Source organism: Chiloscyllium plagiosum, unplaced genomic scaffold (assembly GCF_037043375.1).
Source record: "Chiloscyllium plagiosum isolate Xiang-an unplaced genomic scaffold, Cpla_swu_hap1 HiC_scaffold_43, whole genome shotgun sequence".
NCBI classification, from domain to species: Eukaryota; Metazoa; Chordata; class Chondrichthyes; order Orectolobiformes; family Hemiscylliidae; genus Chiloscyllium; species Chiloscyllium plagiosum.
Window position 1 is genome coordinate 31,327,873 of NW_028270181.1, and position 24,845 is coordinate 31,352,717.

The 24,845-nt window shown below is 42.8% G+C and overlaps 1 protein-coding gene across 4 annotated transcripts in view; it reads left to right on the top strand.

The window, feature by feature from the left end:
* pik3ap1 (phosphoinositide-3-kinase adaptor protein 1) overlaps positions 1–24,845 on the top strand; it is a 103,875-nt gene that overhangs the window by 51,884 nt on the left and 27,146 nt on the right. For all 4 annotated transcript variants that reach the window (XM_043678651.2, XM_087982524.1, XM_043678652.2 and 1 more), the window contains exons 5-10: positions 425–567; positions 6,074–6,206; positions 9,994–10,190; positions 18,643–18,847; positions 19,255–19,356; positions 19,717–19,893. In XM_043678651.2, coding sequence (XP_043534586.2) covers positions 425–567; positions 6,074–6,206; positions 9,994–10,190; positions 18,643–18,847; positions 19,255–19,356; positions 19,717–19,893 — 957 coding nt within the window. The remainder of the gene's footprint in view (positions 1–424; positions 568–6,073; positions 6,207–9,993; positions 10,191–18,642; positions 18,848–19,254; positions 19,357–19,716; positions 19,894–24,845) is intronic.

Consider the following 24,845-nt stretch of genomic DNA (forward strand, 5'->3'; position numbering starts at 1 on the left):
GGGGAGGGGCATTGGAAATGCGATAGGTGGAAGAAGGTCAAGGTGAGGGTGATAGGCCAGAGTGGGGGTGGGGGGCGGAGAGGTCAGGAAGAAGATTGCAGGTTAGGAAGGCGGTGCTGAGTTTGAGGGATTTGACTGAGACAAGGTGGGGAAGTAAGGAAACTGGAGAAATCTGAGTTCATCCCTTGTGGTTGGAAGGTTCCTAGGCAGAAGATGAGGCGCTCTTCCTCCAACCGTCGTGTTGCTATGGTCTGGCGATGGAGGAGTCCAAGGACCTGCATGTCCTTGGTGGAGTGGGAGATCTGAGTGTTAATGCAGGTAGAGATGACATTGTGTTATCAGATTTAATAATACAGATATTAGGGATGGTGTGACGTTATCTTCGATGATGGAATATCTAACACCTTTGCCTTGTATTTCACAGACATGCCTTCAGGATTGATTACACTCACTATATACTCGGGGGATTTGAAAGTAAGCTCAGCAACTCTAGTTTATTACACTGACATGGAAGAAATTGAAAACCTTCTGAGGAATGCTGTCAATCCTGTGGAATTTATGTGCCAGGTAAGTCGTTTGCAGCACCTGTAAAGTGGTTACACTGAGTTCCAAAATCAACCCCATTCCAGAAAGAGAGGGTGCAATGAAGACTTACTGTAAAATACAGGGTTTAAGTTGAATGACTAGCAAAGGAGGTGTCAGTTTTCATGAGCAGAGGAAGTTGAGTGATTTAGGACAGGTTCAAATGCTGAGCAGGTTGATGGAGTAGATAAGAGGAGCACTGGCGCTGCATCGACCAGGAGGCCTGTGTTCAAATCCCATCTGCTTCAGAGGTGTATAGTAACATCTCTGAACAGGTTGAATTGGAAAATATCCAGGATTTGTGAAGTGAAGTTATTCCTGATCGGCAGAATAAAAAAAAAAGTTAAAGGACTAAAAGCTGGGATGTGAATTATTTTTACATGACGAAATGCACTGCTTGAAAGATTGTTAGAAGCAAATTGAACACTGACTTGGAAAGGAAATCAGATAAATAATTAATTATTTGCAGGAAACAGGGAAAGAGCAGGAGAACAGGGCTGTCAAATATTATATATCAGTCTGTAGTCCAAAGATTAACTCATTTATGCGGAATTGAAATAGGTACTGTCATTAGAGTATTATAAAAGTAAAAGTGAAATGCAGTGAGATTTGTTTAGATGGAGTCTGTTGTTTAACTGGCTGTGATTGGATAGAACATGTTGTTAGACAGGACAATGACTACAATTGGTTGAATTTATGTTTTGGCATCTGCAATTTTGTATCTAGAATGGAGGAAGGTAGTAACTAGGTACTTGTACTTTGACCCACTGACATTGGCTTTCTGATATGTAAATATATCTGCTTTTCTTGATTTTAGGTTCAAATCTATTGTTTCGAGTTTAGAGTTTCAGAACAAATTCTCAAGACCTGGTGGCTGTAAGGGTCTAAAATGTGAAAAAAAATTTCCTGTTGGCTATCTCAGCTTTGCCATAAATTTAATGAGAGTGGGGAACTTGATGAGGGGAATGGAAGAAATATAACATTGATTCAGTCGGGTCACGTGAGGTTGTGACATTGTCAAAGAAACTTTCCAGTTAACCTGAGCTGCAACTTCACCCAAGTGTTAAATGAGACAATGCAGAGAGAGCTTTTCTCTGTATCTAACCCTGTGCTGTACCTGTCCTAGGTGACAATGTAGGGGGGGGGGAGGCTTTTCTCTGTATCTAACCCTGTACTGTACCTGTCCTAGGTGACAATGTAGAGAGAGCTTTTCTCTGTATCTAACTCTGTGCTGTACCTTCCTGGGTGACAATGTAGAGGGAGCTTTTCTCTGTATTTAAACCCACTCTGTACCTGTCCTGGGAAGGTTTAATGGGGACAGTTTAATTTCAGTTTAAAGAGTAGAGGGAACTTCATTCTAAAGCTAACCTGGTGCTGTGCCTGTCCTGGGAATGTTTGATGGCCAACAGTATAGATGAGCTTTACATTTAAAGTGTAAGAAGAGCTTTACTTTGGAGCTAATCTTGTGCTAACCCTGTACTGGGAGTGTTAGATGGGGACAGAGAGCTTTACTTTGTATCTAACCCTGTGGCTAAGTTGGATCTGGGAGCAGACAAAGGCACTGGATGTCAGAAATTAACCTTGAATATAAAATTCACAAGAAAGGCAAAAGAATAAATTTGCAGTTGGGTGTCCATGGTTTTAATGATGAAGCTCTGTGTAGGAGTCTGTGGTTACAGGAGCATGCTATTGAAGTTATAATAAAGGAAGAGAAGAAATGGAAATGGGAGAGCAGCCTTCAAAAGGGAGAAGTACCAGGCAAGGAAGCAGACAGAGGAAGTATCTAATCTGAGCGATTATTGAGAGAGCCAAGGAGATTAACCCTTAGAGTTATACATATGAACCACTGTTGGTGTCTTTGGTATTGTGTTAAAATCTAATTAGGAGGAGTAACCTGAATTTCCTTATCCCACTCCTCCAAGGGTCACAATCAAGTTTGAATTAAAGTTTAAAAAGGGTGGTATTATTACCAATTATACATATTATATAATATGTATAACATTAACTCTGCTTTCTCTCCACTGATGCTGCCAGTCCTGGCGGAGTTTCTCCAGTGATTTCTGGGTTTTTTTTGCAGATTTCCAGCATCTGCAGCTTCTTGTTCTATTTAAAGGGTTCTGAAGGGGATTGACACAGTATACTCTGAGAGATGGTTCCCCTAACAAGGGGCACAGTGTCAGGGTTTGGCACCAGAAGGGAAGAAATAAACAGCTCAGAGGATTGTGAATCTTTGGAATTGTCTATCCCAGAGTGTTGAGAAGATATCATTATTGAATATTTTTAAGGCTGGACTATTCCAATTTTTGGATTTTCGGGGAATCAAGGTACATAGGGAGTGGGTGGGAAAGTGGACTGGATGTTCAAAGTCAGCTATGATTTTACAGAATGACACAGCAGGCTGAATAGTCTTTTCCTGCTTATATTACTTGTATTTTCAGGCTTTCAGACTTTTTTGCTCCATTAATTTCAATTTGACAGTGGATGTCCCTCCATCCTTGGGCACCGCGCTGACTCAGTGGTTAACTCTGCTGCCTCACAGCACGAGGGACCTGGGTGTGGTTCCACTCCCAGAGGTGGGTGTGGTTCCACTCCCAAGTATGTGTGGAGTTTATATATTCTCCCCGTGTCTGTGTGGGGATGCTCTGGTTTCCTCCCACAGTCCAAAGATGTGCAGGTTAGGTGGATTGGCCATCCTAAACGGCCATAGTGTCCAGGGATGTGCAGGCTATGTGGATCAGCCATAGGAAATGCAGGGTTACAGGGGGTTGGGTCTGGGTGAGATGCTCTTAAGAGGTTGTTGTGGACTTAATGGGCCGAATGGCCTGCTTCCACACTGTAGGGATTCTATGATCCTCTCTGTATTGTTTCTGATTTTTCAGAACAAGGATGGGCACCTGGTCAGAACTTCCTCAATGCTTCAGTGTGGGCAAGTGTGAAGTCATTCACTTTGGACCTCAGACATGTAGAGAAGAAAGTGTTTCTAAATAGTGAGGAGTAGGAATAGTGAGAGAGTTAGGGATTCAAGTACGAGTATTGGTAAACAATAATTGAAAAGTTTAGTGGAATGTTAGCCGAGAACAAAAATGGCATGAGGTGGACGTTTTGGTCTGAGAGTATGCATCTCTGGTCAGACTGCATCTGGATTACTGCAGTCAGTTCTGGGCATCATACCATAGGAAGGATATAGTCACCTTGGAAAGAGACAGCACACATTCACCAGAATGGTACAACCCTAAAATAGCTAAATTACAGGGCGAGATAAGTGAGGCTTGCAGCAGATTGTAAAATGCAGGACTATGTGTTGAAGAAAGGGACAGGTGTCACAAAGGTGCAATACGAAAAGATTGCTGACTTGGATCTTCAACCGTCACACGCTGAGGGACAAGAAACCGTAGAACCCTTTGGGCTGCTTGAACATACACTGTGAAGATCATGAATGCTGAGACATTTCAGAGTGGAACATGCTGCAGGGAGAAAAAGCTTATTTCTATCACACTTCCTGTAATTTTCAATTTAAAATGGTTTGCCCTTCGGGTGTGTGTCTGACATGGAATGTATGTCGTAAATATTAAGGTTATTACAGGTGTATTGAATAACAAAAGTGAGAAACACATTGTATAAAACCAAGTTAGATCTAGTTGTTAATTCTATCAAGTGCAAATGATTTGTCAAGTATTTATTATGCAAGCTTTATGAATAAAGTACATAAAGCTTGCATAATAAATACTTAACAAATCATTTACACTTGATAGAATTTACAACTAAATCTAACTTGGTTAGATTTGAATGTATGAATAAAATACATTTTTGGGAGTAAAGAAGATTAAGGGATGATCCAATTGCAGTCCTAATGATAATGAAATGATTTCATAGGGGAGGTAGAGAGAACCTTTGTTGGGGGAGTCCAAAACCATGAGACTTAACCTACGATGTGAAGTTCAACTATTCAGATTAATGTCAGGAAGCACCGTGTAATGCAAAGGGAGTGAAAATCTGGAACTCCCTCACCCAGAAGCTATTGAGACTAAATCAATAGAAAATTTCAAAACTGAGATGAATGGACTTTTTGTTAGGCAAATGTGTTAAGTGATGAAGAGCAGAGACGGGGAGATGGAGTTAAGATGCACATCAGCCATGATCTAACTGAACAGGTTTGGGGGCTGAATGGCCTCCTCCTCCTTTTATTCCTCAATACCATTTGACCATTTCACCAGGTTTAATTCTTTTCTTAATGACTTCTAATGTTCTATTCTATTTTAATTTTTTTGCTGTGGTGCGGGTGTATTGCAGATGGTGGTAACTCTGGGTATTACTTATTATGACCAGTCCCTGGGCAACATTCTCCTATCTAGTGTGATCCCAGATGGGATTCCTCAAATCAGCGGTTCCCAATGTGTAGGAATGACAGGCTGCCCTTGGTTATTCAGCCCACTCCCCTCAGTTGGTCGCAGCAAGTTTAATTTTGAAATGATTCCTTGGGTTTTGACAATTCTTGTGGTTACCATTGTTGATATATATTTCTAGATTTCAGAACTGAAATGTCATCAGTTGCTTTGATAGGATTTGAACTAATTTCTCTCCACGACGTTTGACTCTGGTGTGTCCACCTAGTAATGTTACCACCATGTTCCTTCTAATTGTTTTTCCACAGAGTTAGTTTCCAGTCGGTGTGCATAGAACCTCCCACTTGAGGAAACATTGGTTACCACTACCCCAAAATCTCCTTCCTGATAACGGAACACATTTTTAAGCTGTTTCAGTTTGAAATCTGAACAGTTTTTGTGCAGACAACTGCGATGCTTGTTTGACAGAATTGTTTAATGAAGAGGAAGGGAACAGGACATTAAATGAGTTTACTCAAATGGAGACAAAGCCTAGCTCAAATGTGAGGGGATGAATGTCTAGTCCCATGTTTACTGCAAGGAAAATTCAACCCAAGGGTAGTAAACATCTAAATTTAGCTCTACAATCTGATTTACACCAGCATTACACCATTCAACATGCCAGTTTGGATGTCAGGTGTTATGTTCCTTAAATCCAAAACATTTAAGCAGGTGATAGCCTAGTGATGTTATCGCTGGAGTATTAATCCTGCAACCCTGGTAATGCTCTGGAAACCTGGGTTCAAATCCTGTCTTGGCAGATGGTAGAATTTGAATTCAATAAAAATATGGAATTAAGAGTTGAACGATGACCATAAAACCATTGTTGATTGATGTAAACCCCCATCTGGTTCACAAACTTCCTTCAGGGAAAGAAACTGCCATCATTACCTGGTCTGGCCTACGCATGACTCCAGATCCACAGTAATGTGATTGACTCTTTCACTATCCTGTGAAATGAGGATTCCAACAGCAATTAGGGATGAGCAACAAATGCTGAAATTCCCCCCCCTATAAAAAAACTAAGAAATAAAAACAACTGTAAGTGATTAACACTTATCACTGATGCACCTCTGAAGTATAAATCCCTTTGTGTTTCCTGTCAATAGGCTTTCCATATTGTACCGTATAACAGAGAAACACTGGACAAACTACTGACAGAGTCACTGAGGAGAAACATGCCATCTAATGGACTGCATATATTTGGAATTAACCAGTTAGAAGAGGATGATCTATCAACGAGTGAGTATTTGAAGTTACTTCCAGACCCCTGAGGGGATTGAATGTTAAACACACCCGTGGTTCGTGATCAGTTCGAGTCTGGAAGCTGGATTCTGATGACTCTGTCCATGTTAGAATGGAATTGAGTGAGCTTTAAAGACAGTGGCTGGACCCAATTCTAGAATTCCTGTCCTCCTCCCCGATTTCTACCACCGATTATTGTTAGTAACACAGGACGAGGGTTTGCGTAGTAAACCCATACACAGAAGTCCTGGCCTGGCTGGCTCCATTGCGGTTTAGACCCACCCCTCAACAGTTTCATGGAATCAAATCTGTTTTGGTAAGTGACATACTGATGGCATCTCAAGCACCGTGAGCCATAGGGGACCTCTGTTCTGCAGTCGGGAACATTGTGGAAGCTGGAAATGAATTTGCTGTCTTCACAATATTGTAGTGTAATGTTGTGTGCCAAGTTAAAAATATTCGTAATACTGTGATTTTTGGTTTATTTAGAAGATGGTAAGTTATCATTAAATTGACCAATATTTTGAACTTGTATGAGTTTTCAGATGCATTACAGTATTACCCAATAGATAAAGTTCCCTTCTGTAATGAACAGGGATACCAATTGCATCTTGTACTTTGATCTTTTCATTGATTGACAGGTCAGCTATCCTTTAAGCCTTTGAAGCATTGCAACAGATGGACATCTGCTCCATTACTTCAAAGCCTCTACTGTATTCAGGCCTGGAACCTGTGTTCTGAGCAATACAGTTTAATTATCAATAAGTCACTGAGCATCAGATCCACAAATGGATTCATTTGAATAGAGACTGCTGGTAGAACTGTTAAAAGGGCTGTGAGCTCCGTTTTGAGTGACTGATTTATAAGTTCCTGATAGAATTATTTTCTGAGGAGGTTTTTGAATGGCTGTTTTGTTTTATTTTCACAGTTGTCTGGCCTGGATTTTATTTTTTTCAAATGAAATTTAAACTTCATTCCATTTGTTTCATTTGACAGTTCCATGAGCATTTCAAAGCGTCCCAATATTCTATCTATTGACTGGGGGAATGGGTATAAAGAACATTACAAGTGATTGGTGTAATTTACTGCAGCCATTAGACATCTTTTCTTGGAGCTCAGGGGCACTGAGGAATCGAAGGGTGCATGCGGGGGTGGAGGTGAGAGATAGTCTGCCCAAAGGTCATGTGCAGAGCTGGGCTGATGTCCTTGGCCTTGAAAGTGATCTTCCAACTTGCCACCTTTGTGTTGGCCCCCTTCCATTTCCACCTGTGCCCTGCTTCAGGAAGCAGTGGACCTGACTCCAAGCACCTCCTCCATAACGACCTCACTCTGATAATACATGGCCGGGCACCGCCAGACAAGAGATGGGATCACCTTGAAGGAGCAAGTCCGGACCTGAATATCTGAAAGGACTGGATAGTTCCGTCAAATGGCTCCTTTTTAAATTGGCTGTAGTTGCAGTTTCAACATTCAGCATTTCCAGACCCGACAGATGCCAAACCAGTGAAACGAGGGAGGTGGAGGGAACACTTTCATTGGAGACCAGCTAAGACCAAGTATGAGCTACTCACATCTAAATAGCTCACAAAATCCCCTCAAATCGAGGTGTGGTCTGATTTAAATTGTGAAATGTCTTAAGTTCTCTTTATTTTATTACCTTGGAAGGACTGTTATTCTGAACTTTTTATTTCTTTATTTTTCGGATTTATTGTTTTGATTTTGTACCTTTGAAGGCCTGTAATGCTGGACTTTTTATTTCTTTATTTATCCCTAAAGATTGGTACTCAAGAACCTGTACCCAGGTAGCCTTGTACCTAACATGGCGCCTTAAGTGGTGACCTGTAAACTTTTCACTGTACTCATGTGAGTAGATGTGACAATAAAGCTCATTCATTTCATTCTGTCATTAAACTGCTAAGTTGATGGCACAGGGTACATCCAGAAATTATTCCCTCTGGTGAGGGAATCAACAATGAGGGGGCATAATGTTGATATTGGAGTCAGGCACTTCATGGATGATCTTCACACACAGGATGGTAGAAATATAGAATTCTCTTTCTATTCCCCAAAAGACTGTTGAGCATGTGGGTCAATTCAACATGGAATATAGAGCTGTACAGCACAAGAACAGGCCCTTTGGCCCATGATTTTGTGCCGAACATGATGCCAAATGAAACTAAGCCCTTCTACCTGCTCTTGGTCCATATCCCTCCATTCCTTGCATATTCATGTACTTATCTAAAAGTCCCTTCAATATCTCTGTCGTAACTGCCTCCACCACCACCCTTGGCAGTACGTTCCAGACTCCTACCACTCTCTGTGTAGAAAACTTGCCCTTCACATCTCCTTTGAACTTTCCCCCCTCTCACCTTAAATGCATGTCCCCCTAGTATTAGACATTCCAACTCTGGGAAAATATTCTGAATGTCAACCCTATCTGTGCCTATCAAACTTTTATAGACTTCTATCAAGTCTTCCCTCAACCACTTAAGAGAAAATATCCCGAGTTTTTCTAGCCTCTCCTTATTTCTCATACCCTCTAATCCAGGCAGCATCCTGGTAAATCTCTTTTGTACCCTCTCCAATTCCTCCACACCCTTCCTGCAATGTGGTCACCAGAACTGAACGCAATACTCTCAGTGTGGCTTAACCAAAGTCTTAGAAAGTTGCAACATGACATCCTGACTCTTGTACTCAATTCCCCGACCAATAAAAGCAAGCATACCATACACCTTCTTTACCACACTATCCATTTTCAGGAAGCTATGGACTTGAACCCCAAGATCCTTCTGTACATCAATGCTGTTTAAAGTCCTACCATTAACTGTATATTTTTCCCCAACATTTGATCTCCCAAAGTGCAACACCTCACACTTATCTGGATTAAACTCCATCTGCCATTTCTCAGCTCATATCTACAACTGATCTATATCCAATTATATCCTTTGACAACCTTCTGCACTATCCACAACTCCACCAATCTTTGTATCGTCTGCAAACTTACTAACCCACCCATCTACATTTTCATGTAAGTTATTTATATATCACAAACAGCAGAGGTCCCAGTATGGAACGCTGCAGAACACCACTATAAGGACATTACAAAAACACGATTGGGCAATATGCATTGAATTAATTGGGGAAGGCGGTGATGATGTTATTCTAATGTCAAAGGATTAATTATCCAGGGACTTAGGCTAATGTCCTTGGGAGATAGGTTCAAATCCTACAACAACAGCAGGTAGAATTTAAGATTAATCAATATGTCTGGAATTGGAAAGCAACCTCACTAATATGAAGTTCCAAGAAGCTATTTTCAGTTGTCACAAAAGCCATTGGGTTTGCTGCTGTCCTTGAAGGAAGGAAATCTGCCATCATTACCTGGTCTGGCCAACTCCAGCTTACAGCAATGCAGCTGACTTTTAACTGCCCTCTGAAGTAGCCTAGCAAGCCCCTCAGTCCATTTTTTAAAAAGTTTGCTCATTGGAGGTGAGCCTCTCTGATAGGGCCAAAATTTATTGCCCATCACTAGTTGCTTCTTGAACCACTGCAGTAGATAGGCCAACAATGTCCTTGTGGGGGGGGGAGGGAAATCCAGGATTGCGAATTCAGGATGGGCTATATTATGCTGGCCTTTCTAGCAACACACACACACACACACACACACACACACACACATTCATTGAAAGAATAAAACTGAAAGACAGGCTGTAGATCTGCTTCTAAAATGGCGAGAGGTCTAGTGAGTGTCAGTGTGCTGATGAAGCCTTTATTATTCACACAGCTCAACGAGATGAAGAGCTCCCGACCCTGCTTCACTTTGCAGCCATGTATGGTTTGAAGAACCTGACTGCCCTACTTCTGCAGTGTCCAGGGGCGTTGCAGGCTTACAGCGTGGCCAACAGACATGGGGATTATCCAAACAACATGGCAGAGAAGAATGGATTCAGAGACCTCCGGCAATTCATGGATGAGTATGTGGTAAGGCCTGCTGTGTTCCTCAAACACTGCAGTTTAGGTGGGGGTCAAGGCTTTCTACCATGAACATGCTGTCAGAGTATTTCAGCCCCAAACCCACCTCACGACCAACAACTTTATTTGGAATCACTAATACCACCAACCCACCCCGCGCACCACCGTATATTTGAAAAGACACTAACAGCAAAGAAAGAGATTGTTCAGCCTGATGTGCTGGGACATGTGAAAGAGCAACAACAACAGAAATTGTTGGAGAAACTCAGCAGTTCTGGGAAGAAAGCGGAGTTAATGTTTTGTGTCCAGTGACTCTTCATCTGAGTGAAAGAGCAGTTGTATCAAACTGTACAAAATGCAAACCAACAGTCAACAATGAACAATATGCAGCACTTTGCAAGAAACAACAATTTACAGGGGAAAGGGGCGGTTAGGCCAAACCCCAAACCCTTCCATGCAACCAGTTTTCAAGGAAATGCAGACAAATCCCAAATACCACCTTGTCTCCTGGTTATTTTTTTTTCCCAAAAAATATCAAACAAATGTCTAACTGTGGTAGAGCTTATTTATTCCCCAGCACCCATGTGTGTGTGCAGGTGTGAGACACAGTGAAAGATACAATCTTTATTCAATTCCCACCACCAGGAAGAAAGAAAACACCCAAGTGTATCCTGGTTATATTTTTTTTATTTTTATTTTTTTTTCCTTTTCTTTTTATTAAACCCCCACACTACCGCCTAACTGCGGGAGTGCTTATTTTTCCCCAGCACCCATGGTGTGTGTGTGTAGGTGTGAGACACAGTGAGAGACACAAGGTGCACAAATCTTTATTCAATTTCCACCACCAGGAAGATAGGAAAACACCCGAGTGGCCAGTGACAAACACTGCCCTTCACATCAAAGGGCAGTGCTGTGTGATCAAAACAGTGAAGGGGAGGGTAGGGACTAAATCAAAATAGAGTTGGAGGGAGAATTAATGCACTCCAGTCCCTGCGGTGTGTATCCTGGTTATATATATTTTTTTTAGTGCTTATTTTTTCCCCAGCACCCATGGTGTGTGTGTGCAGGTGTGAGACACAGTGAAAGACACAAAGTGCACGAATATTTATTCAATTTCCACCACCAGGAAGATAGGAAAACACCCGGGTGGCCAGTGACAAACACTGCCCTTCACATCAAAGGACAGTGCTATGTGATCAAAACAGTGAGGGGGAGGGTAGGGACTAAATCAAAATAGAATTGGAGGGAGAAATGATGCACTCCACTCCCTGCGGCGTGTATCCTGGTAAAATTTTTTTTGTTGTTTTTTTTAAATTTTTTTTTTAAATTTAACCCCCACACTACCACCTAAGTGTGGTAGTGCTTATTCTTTTCCCCAGCACCCATGGTATGTGTGTGCAGGTATGAGACACAGTGAAAGACACAAAGTGCACGAATCTTTATTCAAATTCCACCACCAGGAAAACACCCGGGTGGCCAGTGACAAACACTGCCTTTCACATCAAAGGGCAATGCTGTGTGATCAAAACAATGAAGGGGAGGGTAGGGACTAAATCAAAATAGAGTTGGAGGGAGAAATAATGCACTCCACTCCCTGCGGCGTGTATCCTGGATATATTGGTCAGCCAGGGCTTTCCTGATTCACCCAGGTTAACAACTCCAATCAAGTATCTCGTCATCCCAGTTGCCATTCCCAGTTGTCCTTGAGAAGCTGGTGGTAACTGCCTACTTGAACTGCTGCGACAGTCCATTTGGCGTTGATAGACCCTCAATAGCATTACGAAGGGTGTTCAGGAGTTTGACCTAGTGACAATGAAGGAAATGGTAATATATTTCCAAGTCAGTGAGCGGCTTAGAGGATAACTTGAAGGTGGTGGTGTTCACATGTATCGGATGCCTGTGTCATTCTAGGTGATGAAGGCATGGGTTTGGAAGGTGCTGTCTAAGGAGCCTTAATGAAGTTTTGCAGTGCAAAGTGCAAAAGTGGTGGAAGGAATGGATGTTTGTGCCAATCAAGTGGAATGTTATGTCTTGAATGGTGTCAAACTTCTTGAGTGTTGTTGGACCTCACCCATCCAGATAAATGGGGAGTGCTTCATCACACTCATGACTTGTTTCTTGTAGATGAAGGACCTGTAATGGGGAGTCAGGAGGTGAGTTAATACCTGCAGTATTTCTAGTATCTGACCTACTTTTGGAGACACTGTATTTATAAGGATAGTCCTTTGGTCTAACCAATAATTAATGGTCACTCATGAAAACTAAACTGATAACTCATGCCAGTACAGGGGTAATCATTCAGCTTGGTGGAATGTAGAAACTCATTTTTCACTGAGGTCAGTCCTGGGATCCACTGTTAGTCACCATTGACACACATGGAGTGAATAAGTACTTGAACAAGTAACTCTATTGAAGTAATTTGCCAAAGACACAAAGCTGGGAAATATAGCTAGCAGTGACATAATGCAACACAATACTGATCTAAAGGGCAAAGAGAAGGGGGAGAACAATGAAAAAAACAGGGAGAATGTTCGTTGCTCTTGCAGGGACCTGGCAGAGATGCGATGGGCTGAATAGCCTGCTTTCATGATGTAATCATCATAGAATTCTATAAGCAGTGACAGGATTCAAAACTAAATACAGGATGATTACTAACATATTCCAACTCTGAGTGTTTTTACTCAGTGCTTTTAAGGATGTGGAACTCTACAAGTGATGATTCAGGAAAATAGCTTAGATGCTTTCAAACCGAAACTGGGTGAGTAGACAGAATATATATCCTGAAAACCCTGTTGTAATACAGATAGAATCAATTAACCAATTTGATTCACTCCCTTTGATATCAAGAAATGGTCAGAGCCATTGGGTATTGCAAAAGCCACAGGTTCTGACAGCATTCTGATGACAGTACTGAAGATGGGTTCTGCAGAATTAGTCATGCGCCTAACCAGGCTGTTCCAGTACAGTTACAATACCGGCATCTACCCGACAATGTGGATAATTGCTGAGGTATCTCCCGTACACAAAACGCAGAACAAATCCAACTCAGCCAATTACTGTGCTATCAGTCTATTGTTGACCATCAGTAAAATGATGGAAGGTATCATTAGCAGTGTTTTCAAGCACCACCTGCTCAGCAATAACCTCCTCAGGGCCACACCACTCCTGACCTCATTACAGCCTGGTTCAAACATATACCAAAGAGCTGAATTCCAGAAGTAAGGTGACAGTAACAGCCCTTGACACCAAAGACATATTTGACTTGTAAGGCATCAAGGAGCTCTCACAAAACTGGCATCAATTGGAATCAGGAGGGAAACTCTCCTCTGGTTGCACTTATACCTGGCCCGAATGAAGATGATTGTGATTATTGGAGGTCAGTCATCTCAGCTCCAAGTTATCTCCGCAGCAGTTCCTCAGGGTAGTGGCCCAGGCCCATCTATTTTCTTCTGTCCATCATAAGGTCAGAAGTGGGGGATGTTCACCGATGATTGCCCAATGTTCAGCGCTATTTGTGACCTCTTAGATACTGTAGTAGTCCTTGTCCATATGCAGTAAGATCTGGGAAATATCCAGGCTTGGGCTGAAAGGCCGCAACTAACATTCATGGCACATAAATGCAATGATCATTTTCAAAAGGAGATAATCTAACCATAACCCCTTGACATTCAATGTTTAAAAAAAGTAGAATTAAAGGCACTCCATTAGAAAGCGCGCTGTATTCATACAACCATACAAACAAAGAAAAAGAGTAGGCCACTTGGTACTTCAAACCTCTGCTGCCAGTCAATCAGATTGTGACTTATAACCTCAATGATTCCTGAAGAAGAGCTCATGCTTCTCCTGTTCCCTGGATGCTGCCTGACCTGCTGCGCTTTTCTAGCAACACATTTTCAGCTCTGATCTCCAGCATCTGCAGTCCTCACTTTCTCCTATAACCTCAATGGTCCATTCCTGGGTGTTCCTGATAATCCTGGGTGTTCCTGACAGTAATCTTCCCCTTCGTACATCCACTTGCACAAAATGTTAATTTTAATATACACTATGAGTTTGATTAGATTCCCTACAGTATGGAAACAGGCCCTTTGGCCCAACAAGTTCACACCAACCCACCCAGACCCATTTCCCCATCCTATAATTACCCCTGTCTAATGTATGTAACACTACGGGCAATTTATTACGGCCAATTCACCGCATATCTTTGGATTATGGGAGGAAGCCGGAGCACCCGGAGGAAACCCACGCAAACACTGGAAGAATGTGCAAACTCCATGCGGATAGTCGCCCGAGGCAGGAATCAAACCCGGGTCCCTGGCGCTGTGAGGCAGCAGTGCTAACCACTGAGCCACTATGCCAGTTAAATGGTGTGATTTAATTGCCATTGCAAGGACGAGGTTACAGGGTGACCAAGATTAAGAACTGAATATCCAAGACCATTCAGCTCAGCTCAGCTCAGCTCAACCAACAATCATCCACGTTCCACTTGCAATCACAACCTGTCGATGATCTCGACACCTGACGATGATAATGGTTCTCAGCTCCTGGGAGAACCACCTTCCTGATCATGGTCTCTCCAGTGCCTCTGTGACCTAGTCTGTCCCCTGCCAGGTGAGTAGGTGGCACTCCCTCAGCACTTTGTGAATCACCTGCCTGAATTCTGCGCTCAAATCTCTGGAATCTGACTTGAAGCCTCAATGTGGAATAGACATAAAGGAGAAAGAAGTGGGGTCATGCTTCTAACAAGGGATGAGATCAGTAGATTAGCAAGATCAAATCTTCAATCGAAGGATCAAGTTGTAGAATCATTTTGGTTAGAGCTAAGAAACAGCAGACAGGAATTCATAGGCTACCAAACTGTTACAGTAAAAACAATGACTGCAGATGCTGGAAACCAGATTCTGGATTAGTGGTGCTGGAAAAGCACAGCAGTTCAGGCAGCATCCGAGGAGCAGTAAAATTGATGTTTCAGGCAAAAGCCCTTCATCAGGAATACAGGCAGAGAGCCTGAAGGGTGGAGAGATAAATGAGAGGAGGGTGGGGGTGGGGAGAAAGTAACACAGTACAATAGGTGAGTGGGGGAGGGGATGAAGGTGATAGGTCAGGGAGGAGGGTGGAGTGGATAGGTGGAAAAGAAGATAGGCAGGTAGGACAGGTCATGGGGACAGTGCTGAGCTGGAAGTTTGGAACTTGGGTGACGTGGGGGAAGAGGAAATGAGGAAACTGTTAAAGTCCATATTGATGCTACAATAGTTGGCTATGATAAAGATTAGGAAATTAGAAGTGCATGTGACATAGGTATTACAATAATAACTGGCAACCTCCGTTCATACTGACTGGGTTCTTGAAAGCTGCAGTAATCAGCTGTAGAGGAGGAATTCCAGGATTGTGTAGAAAACAGCGTGTCGAGGAGCCCATTGTGCTATTTGGATTGAGCATAGCCAATCCACCTAACAGTGCACTGTGGGAGGAAACTCATGCACAGAAGAATGTGCAGACTTCATACAGATAGTCACCCAAAAGTGGAATCAAACCCGGTGCTAACCACTGAGCCACACCTGCCACCTTGAAATATGGGCATAGCTGTAGAAGTTGAACGCATTCACCCCAACTCCTACATACCAGGTATCATGACGATCATTTACTCATCCTCAGCTTTATACTGATTATAAAACTCAAAATATTGATTCATCTCTGCACAGTCAGCTCCCTCACTGCCCACGCTTGTGTTAGTTGTGGCTGTGTTGTGGTAATACTCATTCTGAGTCAGAAGGCTGTGGGTTCAAGCCAGATTCCAGAGATTTTAGCACAGACTTCTGGCAGGTGATTCACAAAGTTGAAGGAGTACCACATACTCACCTGCCAGGGGACAAAGTAGATCTCAAAGTTAAAAATCACCCAACAGGTTATAGTCCAACAGATTTATTCAGAAGCTTTTGGAGCGCTGCTCCCTCTAGAGTTTGCACATTCTCCCTGTGTCTGCATGGGTTTACTCCAGGTGCTCCAGTTTCCTACCACAGTCCAAAGATATGCAGATTAGATGAATTGGTTGTGCTAAATTGCCCACAGTGTTCAGGGATGTGTAGCTTAGGTGCATTAGTCAGGGGAAATGTAGAGTAATAGGGTAGGGGGAATGGGTCTGGGTGGGATACTCTTCGGAGGGTCAGTGTGGATTTGTTGGGCCCGGTGACCTGTTTCCACACTGTAGGGATTCTATAATAAATCTCTGATGAATCACCCTGAGGATCAGTAAATCCTTTGCTGCCAGATTGTATGACACGAAGCCCACCCCCAGACAGTGCGGCCTCCCAGTCATTCCTGTCCTCTATCGTGGAGGTCTTAGACAACAGTACACAGGACAGGCTGGTGACCAAGGCCCTCGAGTCCTAAGAAAAGAATAAAACTTCCGGAAGTGATGGCTTACCAGCCGAGTTGTATTCAGCTCTGTGGGACTTGATTGGCCAGGACCTGCTGGAGGTGTATGACAGTATGTTCCTGTCAGGTACCACTAGCGAATCCATGAGGAAAGGTATCATCACCCTCATCTGCAAGCAGAAGGGGAAGAGGGAGGAAATTAGAAATTAGTGGTCAATATCATTGCTGAATACAGGTTACAACATCCTGTCCAAAGGTCATCGCCAACCGGATAAGGTCTGCTCAGGGATCAGTGGTTCAACCCAACCAAACCTGTGCTGTACCATGCAAGACGATCTCTGAGAGCCTTGTGCTCCTCAGGGATACGATCGCCTACCTGCAGGACAAGGGATGGAGGCCTGCCTCATCAGCCTGGACCAGGAGAAAGCCTTTGACAGGATATCGCACACCTACATGTGGGACGTGCTCTCCAAAACAGGCTTTAGGGTGGGAACCTGAGTTGGATCCAACTACTCTACATCAACATGGTTAGCACAGTCTCAATCAATGTGTGGGAATCGGAAAGCTTCCCGATCAGATCTGGAGTCAGGCAGGGCTGCCCACTCTCTCTGTTGCCTTGTTTGTGTGTTGTATAGAGCCATTTGCTGAGCCTATCAGGAAGGATGTGAGCCTGAGAGAGGGGACTATTCCAGGCAGCAGAGGTCAGCAGGTCAAAGCCTCCCTGTCCATGGATGACGTCGCCGTTTTCTGTTCGGATCCACTGTCAGAGCGCAGACTCGTGAGCATCACAACCACTTCGGACTGGTCTCGGAGGACAAGGAAAATCGAATCAAAAGCACAGCCAAGTTCTTTGGGAACATGGCCGAGAGGACAGATTAACTGGAGGTGCTGGGAACATGGTTCATGGGGCCAGGACATGTGCAAAAACTTGAGGGGGGTGTATTGCCAAGGTGAGGGAGAAATTGGGTTTTGGGAACACCACTCCCTCTCCATTGCAGATAAAAACCCAATCATCAGGTGTCAGGAACTCTGTGTTGTTGTACATTGAGCAGATCTGGCTAATTCCCTGAAGCCATCTTCAACTTCATCTGAAGGTCTGAGATGGACTGTATCTGCAGGGACTCCACGTACAAAGCTCTGGATAAGTGGGGAGGCGGGGGGGGAGCAAGAACATACCCAATGTTGCCCTCATCCTGATGGCCTCCTTTGTTAGCAGCTGCATCAAGCTGTGTGTAGACCCTACGTATAAAAACATCACGTGTCACTACACATTGAGGTTCTCCCTGTCCCAGGTGTTGCGAAGGATGAGATTGGTCTCAGTGCCGTGTGATGCTTCCAGTAGTCAGACTATTCCCTATACCTATCCTTCATAACTTTCCAACAAGCACCAAGACATCGCTCAGGCACTACCTATGAGATCCTTCAAGTACACCCAGACTGTCTGTACCACCACACGCTCCCCTCGAAGCAGCTGTTTGGCAGGGGGAGGGGAGAAGCAGGTAGAAACTTACACATCTCCTTCTGAAATGTGCCTTTGCAAAGGAAGTCGGGAGGAAGATGCAGTGGTTTTATTATTGAAGTTCAAACTGAGCAGCTCAGTGACATTGGATGCTGTGCTCTACGATCTAATGGCTGAACATCTACTTCAAAATCTCCACCTATCATCTATTCATTACCCTCTCTCCCCATAAAAAGGACAACTTTTTTTTCCTAGTTACTATCAGTTTTGAGGAAGGGTCACTGGACCCCAAAACGTTAACTCTGATTTCTCTCCACAGATGCTGCCAGACTTGCTGAGCTTTTCCAGCAATTTCTGTTTTTGTTTCTGATTCCCATCATCCACAGTTTTTGTTTCTGTTTTTAAATTTTGATGCAAACCTGATTTGCCCTGTAAGTGGCCTTAAATATCTGCAGTCTCTGAGAGTGGTCCCTGAGTGTGGGAATGCTTTGAGGGCTGTTTCCAGAACCACTGCCCCCTAAACGTTCCTGGCCTTCCCACATGCCATCTCTCAGTTCAGCGGGCAGCGTTGTTTTGGAGTCCCCCTTCTCTTTGGGGATTCATGCTGATTGTCTCAATTGCTCTTTTCAGGAGACAGCTGACATGTTGAAGACTCACCTCAAAGAGGAGCTGTGCGGTGACATTGAAGGGGAAAGGGACGAAGACCTGTATGAGTCCATGGCAATTGTGTCGAAAGACATCCTGATGAAATGCACCTTAAACCCTGGCTGCGATGAGGACATTTACGAGTCAATGATGGAAATACTGCCTCCGACAGGGGTTATGGACAGCACCTGTGAGTCACAGTGAAAACACACATTGAGCAAGTCACTGCCCAGGATAACTATGGGCACCTGGCTTCCCAGAGCTTTCAGGATTAATCACTGGCCCATTCCAACTGAACCTTAAAATGCAAAGCGATGGATGAACAAAATAAACGCCATTATATAAAGCAGTAACAATTTCAGTGTAGCACATTGGCTGCCATAGATAATTATAAAAATAATTTGTTTTTCTTCTCTGTAATTCTAGCAGTGCACATGCACAAAGAGGTAATTTTAATACTTGTGCTTTCTGTAGGAAAATCTATATTAAATATCTAAATTGATGGATTAACCTGTCAGTGGTAGGAGATTATATTGTGCCCTTAAGGGGTTTCAATTTGATTTTGGAGGATGACATTTCAATAAAATTTGCTTGCAGATGAGCCAATGTCAAACCTGATGGGAGCAGCCCATGTATCTACTCGAGTTCCAGATACTTTTGGCTCCACGACTGATTGCATACTGAGGAAATTCCTGCAAGGTGGGCCATGTTATTTTTTTGCTTCAGTTTCTTCCATGGTAGCTGACACCAATCTGACTGGTTCAACTCCATTGAGGCTAGAGAATGTAGCAGTTCTGCCGAGAAAGATGTCACTGATCCATACAGCCTTGTCTTCATCCAGCCATGAGGAGACTGGGGGAGCTCTGGCTGGTGCCCAGCAGCACCAAACCTATGTGTAGCTGACACTCAGGATGGAATGAGACCAATCATCCAACACAGATATGGGATTTTCCTAGTCTCTGAGTTCCGCCACCCGATACAATGTTCCATTGTTCAATGGAGTTTGGCCCCAGATTCTGAGGCGCAATTTAATTTGTGTTTAAACAATGGTTATTGCAGGGAATAATGACAAGTCTGTGGACTGTGATGGCCCTGGTGAAATGGAAGAGGCAGGTGTATACGATACCATGCCAGATGATGACAATCGTCAAGAGATTATGAGCAGACCTCCACTCCCTGTCCCTCGTCTACACACTGTTCCCGATGTCGATGACATGAAGCCCTACATTTCTAAAGGTGAGGAGGAACCTGTTTTTGAAAGATAGGATAGTGGGAGTCACGGACAGATGAGGAAGTCCATTTGGTCTGTCTTAACTCTTGAGTGTGGGGCCTAGCCAGTACCAGTGTAGTTGGTCAAGATGTCTGATGTGTTTTTGCTGCAGCCATTGAAGATATTGAGCATGGAATTCACTAAAACTCCTCAACCTCTGTCCCTTGGTTACAAATAGTATATTTTAAAGCAGGGCAACACCTTTATCTTCTGATTCAACTTAGGACACTCGGTCTCTAGTCTTTCTGCAAAGTCTCAAGGACCTTTTAGCTTGGAGAGCAGGGTAATTTCATTGCCAACCATCTTGCTCACCCTGTCACAGAGGCTGTTCCTTATTAACTCTTGCCAAGCCACAACCCACAGTATAATCAGTTACAGCATTATATGCTGATTAGCCTAGGTTAGGCAAGGCTTGTTGCTAATTAGTTTAATTTATCAATTATCCGTGAGCTCATATGATTCACTGCAGTCTGTTTGTTATCTCCTTGTGACTTTTGGACAAATTGAAATGTGCTTTGTTGGGGAAAAGGGAGGAGCATACAAACAGAATCCAGCGAGGAACACTCATGTCTCAATTCTCACTTCATTGGCAAAGTTCCTGCTAAATCAGACTTTGTTCTGTTAGCTGATTTTTGTTATTGTTTCTGCTGTGTTTTAGTGCTTGGAAAGAGTTTATGTTAGTTTGGAACACAAGAAGTAGAAATAGAAGTAGCCCCTAGAGCTTGTTCCATCATTTAATCTGATCATGGCTGATCTCATCTTGACTTCAACCCATTACTAGTTAAAAATCTGACTGTCTCCTCCTTAAATTTATTCAGTGTCCCAGTGTTGATCGCACTCTGGGGTAATGAATTGCACAGATTTATGGCCCTTTGAGAGAAGTAATTCCTCCTCATTTCTGTTTTTAATCTGCCACCCCTTATCCTAAAACTATGACCACTCTTCTTGGATTGTTTTCCCTTGAAGGACACCCTTTCTACGTCTTCTTTGTCAATCCCTTTAGCATCTTATCCACTTCAATCGATCTCCTCTCATCCTTCTAAACCCTTGCAAGTATGGGTCTAAACTCCTTAATCTCTCTTGAATAACCTTTATTTAAAAACAAAACATATTGTCTAAAATGCTTCCTTATAATTTCAAAACTATATAAAAAGAACTAGTGCAGAAGGTCACAAAATACAATAACAAATTGTGCAGGATGTGAAATATTCTTCAATATGTAGTCTCAATAACCATACCGTTACAAACTTTACAAAGTTCAGTAACTGATACAAAGGATACATCTAGTCCAAAGATTGGCTTTGGTCACCTAGAATTGTCTCACTTCTAAAGCAAATTAGAACTCACCAGTTGAGAAACACAGTCATGGTTACAATTTATCAGTAAGGGCGAATGGTTTGGGAGTATATTATCTTTGCTTTCTTTGGCCTTGAAGATTGCATGTTCTCACAGTCATGAAATGGGAATGAGCTAAGCAGGGGTCCCTTGGCCTTGCAGCCGTAACTTGAATACATTAGAGTACTGTCTTCAACAAATTGCTAGAGAAACTCGGCAGGTCTGGCAGCATCTATGCAGAGAAAAGCAGAGTTTAGGTTCTAGGTCCAGTGACCCATCTGAAAGCCCTGTTCTGAAGAAGGGTCACTGTCCCCCAAAATATTAACACTGTTTTCTGATCTGCACATGCTGCTAGACCTGCTGAATTTCTCCAGCAATTTCTGATTTTGCTACAGATTTCTAGCATCTGCAGCTCTTTGATTTATTTTCGGTTAGTGTCTTCACTCTGTTCACAATCCCATAATGCATTTCCTTCAGGTGAGGCTAAGCATGTTGCTAAAGTAAAACAAACTATATTGGCTACTGTCGAGAACAATGGAATCCTACATTTTACTTTAATTGTGTGGTTATAACTAAACTAAGTCAATGACAAAATGTTAGTTTCCCTTCCAATCCTAGAGTGCTCCACCAGTCACAGCTCACCAGTGTGAAAAAGACGCATTTATTCAGAGGTTTTGTTTTCTGTCTGTTAGCCAATCATTACACAATCTCTGCACATCATCACCTGTTCCATGAGCTTTAAATGTTTCTAATCAGCCTCCAGGAGGGAGCTTTATCTAAAGCCTTCTGAAAATCTAAGTATACTATGGCCATCAACACTTCTTTTATCATTTCTGTGAGTAATATTTTTTTTAGAAACTTCATAAGGTTCATCAGACATGATTTCCTATTCACAATACAATGCTGACTGTGTCTAATCAGATTGTTATCATCGTTATACATGTATTTATCACATCTTTTAAGATGGATTCTAGCATTTTTCTTACTTTTTTTACTCATTCATGAGGTGTAAGTGTTGCTGACTCTGGTAACATTTATTGTCATCCCAAGTTGTCCTTGAGAAGGTGGTGGTGCACTGCCCGTTGAACAGCTACAGTTCATGCGAAATACGTTAGACCCACAATGTCATTAGGGAGAGAGTTCCAAGTTTTTGCCCCAGAACCAGTGAAAGGACAGTGATATATTTGCAAGTCAGGATGATGAATGGCTTGGAGGGGAACTTGCAGGTACCGGAGTTCCCATGTATCAGCTGCCTTTTGTCCTTTTAGATGAAAATGGCCCTGGTTTTGGAAGGTGCTGTCTAAGAAGCCTTGGTGAATTTCTGCAGTGTATCATGTGAATAGTGCACACTGCTGCTACTGAGCATCATTAATGGAGGGAGTGAATGTTTGCGGATGTGGTGCCAATCAAATAGGCTGATTTGTCCTGAATGGGATTGAGCTTCTTGAGTGTTGTTGGAGCTAGACCCATCCAGGGCAAGTTGGGAGTATTCCATCACACTCCTGACTTGTGCCTTGTAGACTTTGGGGTATCAGGAGGTGAGTTACTCATCACAGGATTCCAAGCCTCTGACCTGCTCTTGTAGCTACATATGGCTAGACTAGTACAGATTTTGGTCAGTAATTTCCAGTTCTCTCCTGCCCACCTTTTTTAAATAACAGGGCTACATCTGTAACAACCTAATCTGTCAGCACTGCTCCAGAATCTACAACATATTAGAAGATGACAGCCAATGCATCCACTATTTGCATGGCATCTCCTTTAATATTCTGGTCAGACCCTGGGGATTTATTGACATCCAGTGTCACTAATTGCACCAGTAATATATTTTTGCTCATACCAATTTCCTACTATTCCACCTTCCTAAAAGACTCTGCTTCCCTAGCACTTTTGTGAAGATTTTACTGTAATGACACAATATAAGTAGAGAATGGAACATGTTATTTATTGCAAGGGGAATGGAACATAAAAATGGGAAGTTTTAATGCAGCTGTACAAGCCTTTATGAGACCATATCTGGAATACTGTTCTGGACTCCTTATTTGAAACAAAATATATACTTGTTTAAGAAACAAATCAGAGAAGATTCATACAACTCATTCCTGGGATGAAGGCCTTTTCATGTGAAGTAAGGGTGGAGAAAGTGAGGTCTGCAGATGCTGGAGATCAAAGTTGAAACTTTATTGCTGGAACAGCACAGCAGGTCAGGCAGCATCCAGGGAACAGGAGATTCGACGTTTCGGGTAAGGGTGGGCAAATTGTCCTTTCACCCATTGGAGTTCAGAAGAGTGAAAGATCTCATTAAAACTGAAAGAACCTAAGGGGACTAGACAGAGTCGATATTGGGAGAATGTGAATTAAATTAGGATGTTAAGGATAAGGATATTAAGAAAAAGATGTTGCTCTTTTAAGAAAGAGATGAGATTTTATTTTCTCTCTGAAGTTGTTAAAGTGTGGAATTCTCTTCTGCAGAAATCAGTGGAGGAGGCTCAGTTATTGAAACAAATTAGAAATTGCTGGAGAAACTCAGCAGGTCTGGCAGCATCCGTGGAGAGAAAGCAGAGTCTATGTTTTGGGAGCATGAACTCCACTTTCTCCCCACAGTCTCTGCCTGACCCACTGAATTTATCTGGCAACTTCTGTTTTCTTCCAGATTTCCAGCATCCACAGCTCCTTGCTTTTTCCTCAATTATTGAGTTTATTTAAGGTGAAGATAGATATAATGTTGACAAACAAGTGAGTTGAGGGTGATGTGGCAGACAGATAAAATGTGTTGAGCCCAAAACCAGACCATCCACAACCTTATTGAATGGTGAAAACGGGTTCAAAGGGCCAAATGGTCTATCCCTGCTGCTATGTTCCACTTTCCTGACTCTCCCCACCCACTCCCCAATAATCTTTGACTCCTTTTCCAATCAAAAATCTAACTCAGCCCTGAGTATATTCAGTGACTCACCCTCCATTGCTCTCTAGGGGCAAGAATTCCAAAGATTCATGAATCTCTGCTAAAAGTAAGTCTTCTTCATCTATTTCTTGAATTATGCCCTTTGTTGTAGACTCCCCCCTAAAGGAAACAGTGTCTTCTCAGCATCCACCATGTCAACTGTCCTCAAAAATCTTCTCTTTCAATAAGGTCACTTCTCAATCTTCTAAACTCTAATCAAGCTTACCTCATTAGACAAACCAATTAGCTTAGGAATCAGCAAAGTAATGTTGTGAAATTTGAAAAGCTTCAGAAAAGATTCACAAGAATGTTTCCAGGGTTGGAGGGTTTGAGCTACAGGGAAAGGCAAAATAGGCTGTGGCTGTTTCCCTGGAGCATTGGAGACAGAGAAATGACCTTAGAGAGGTTTATAAAATCATGAGGAGCATGGAATAGGGTAAATAGGCAAGGTCTTTTCCTTGGGGTGGAGAGTCCAAAACTAGAGGGCATAGGTTTAAGGTGAGAGGGGAAAGATAAGGGAGGCAACATTTCATGCTGAGGGTGCTGTGTGTATGGAATTAGCTGCCAGAGGAAGTGGTCAAGCATCTGGATGGGTATATAAATAGGAAGAGTTTAGAGGGATTTGGGATATAAACAGAT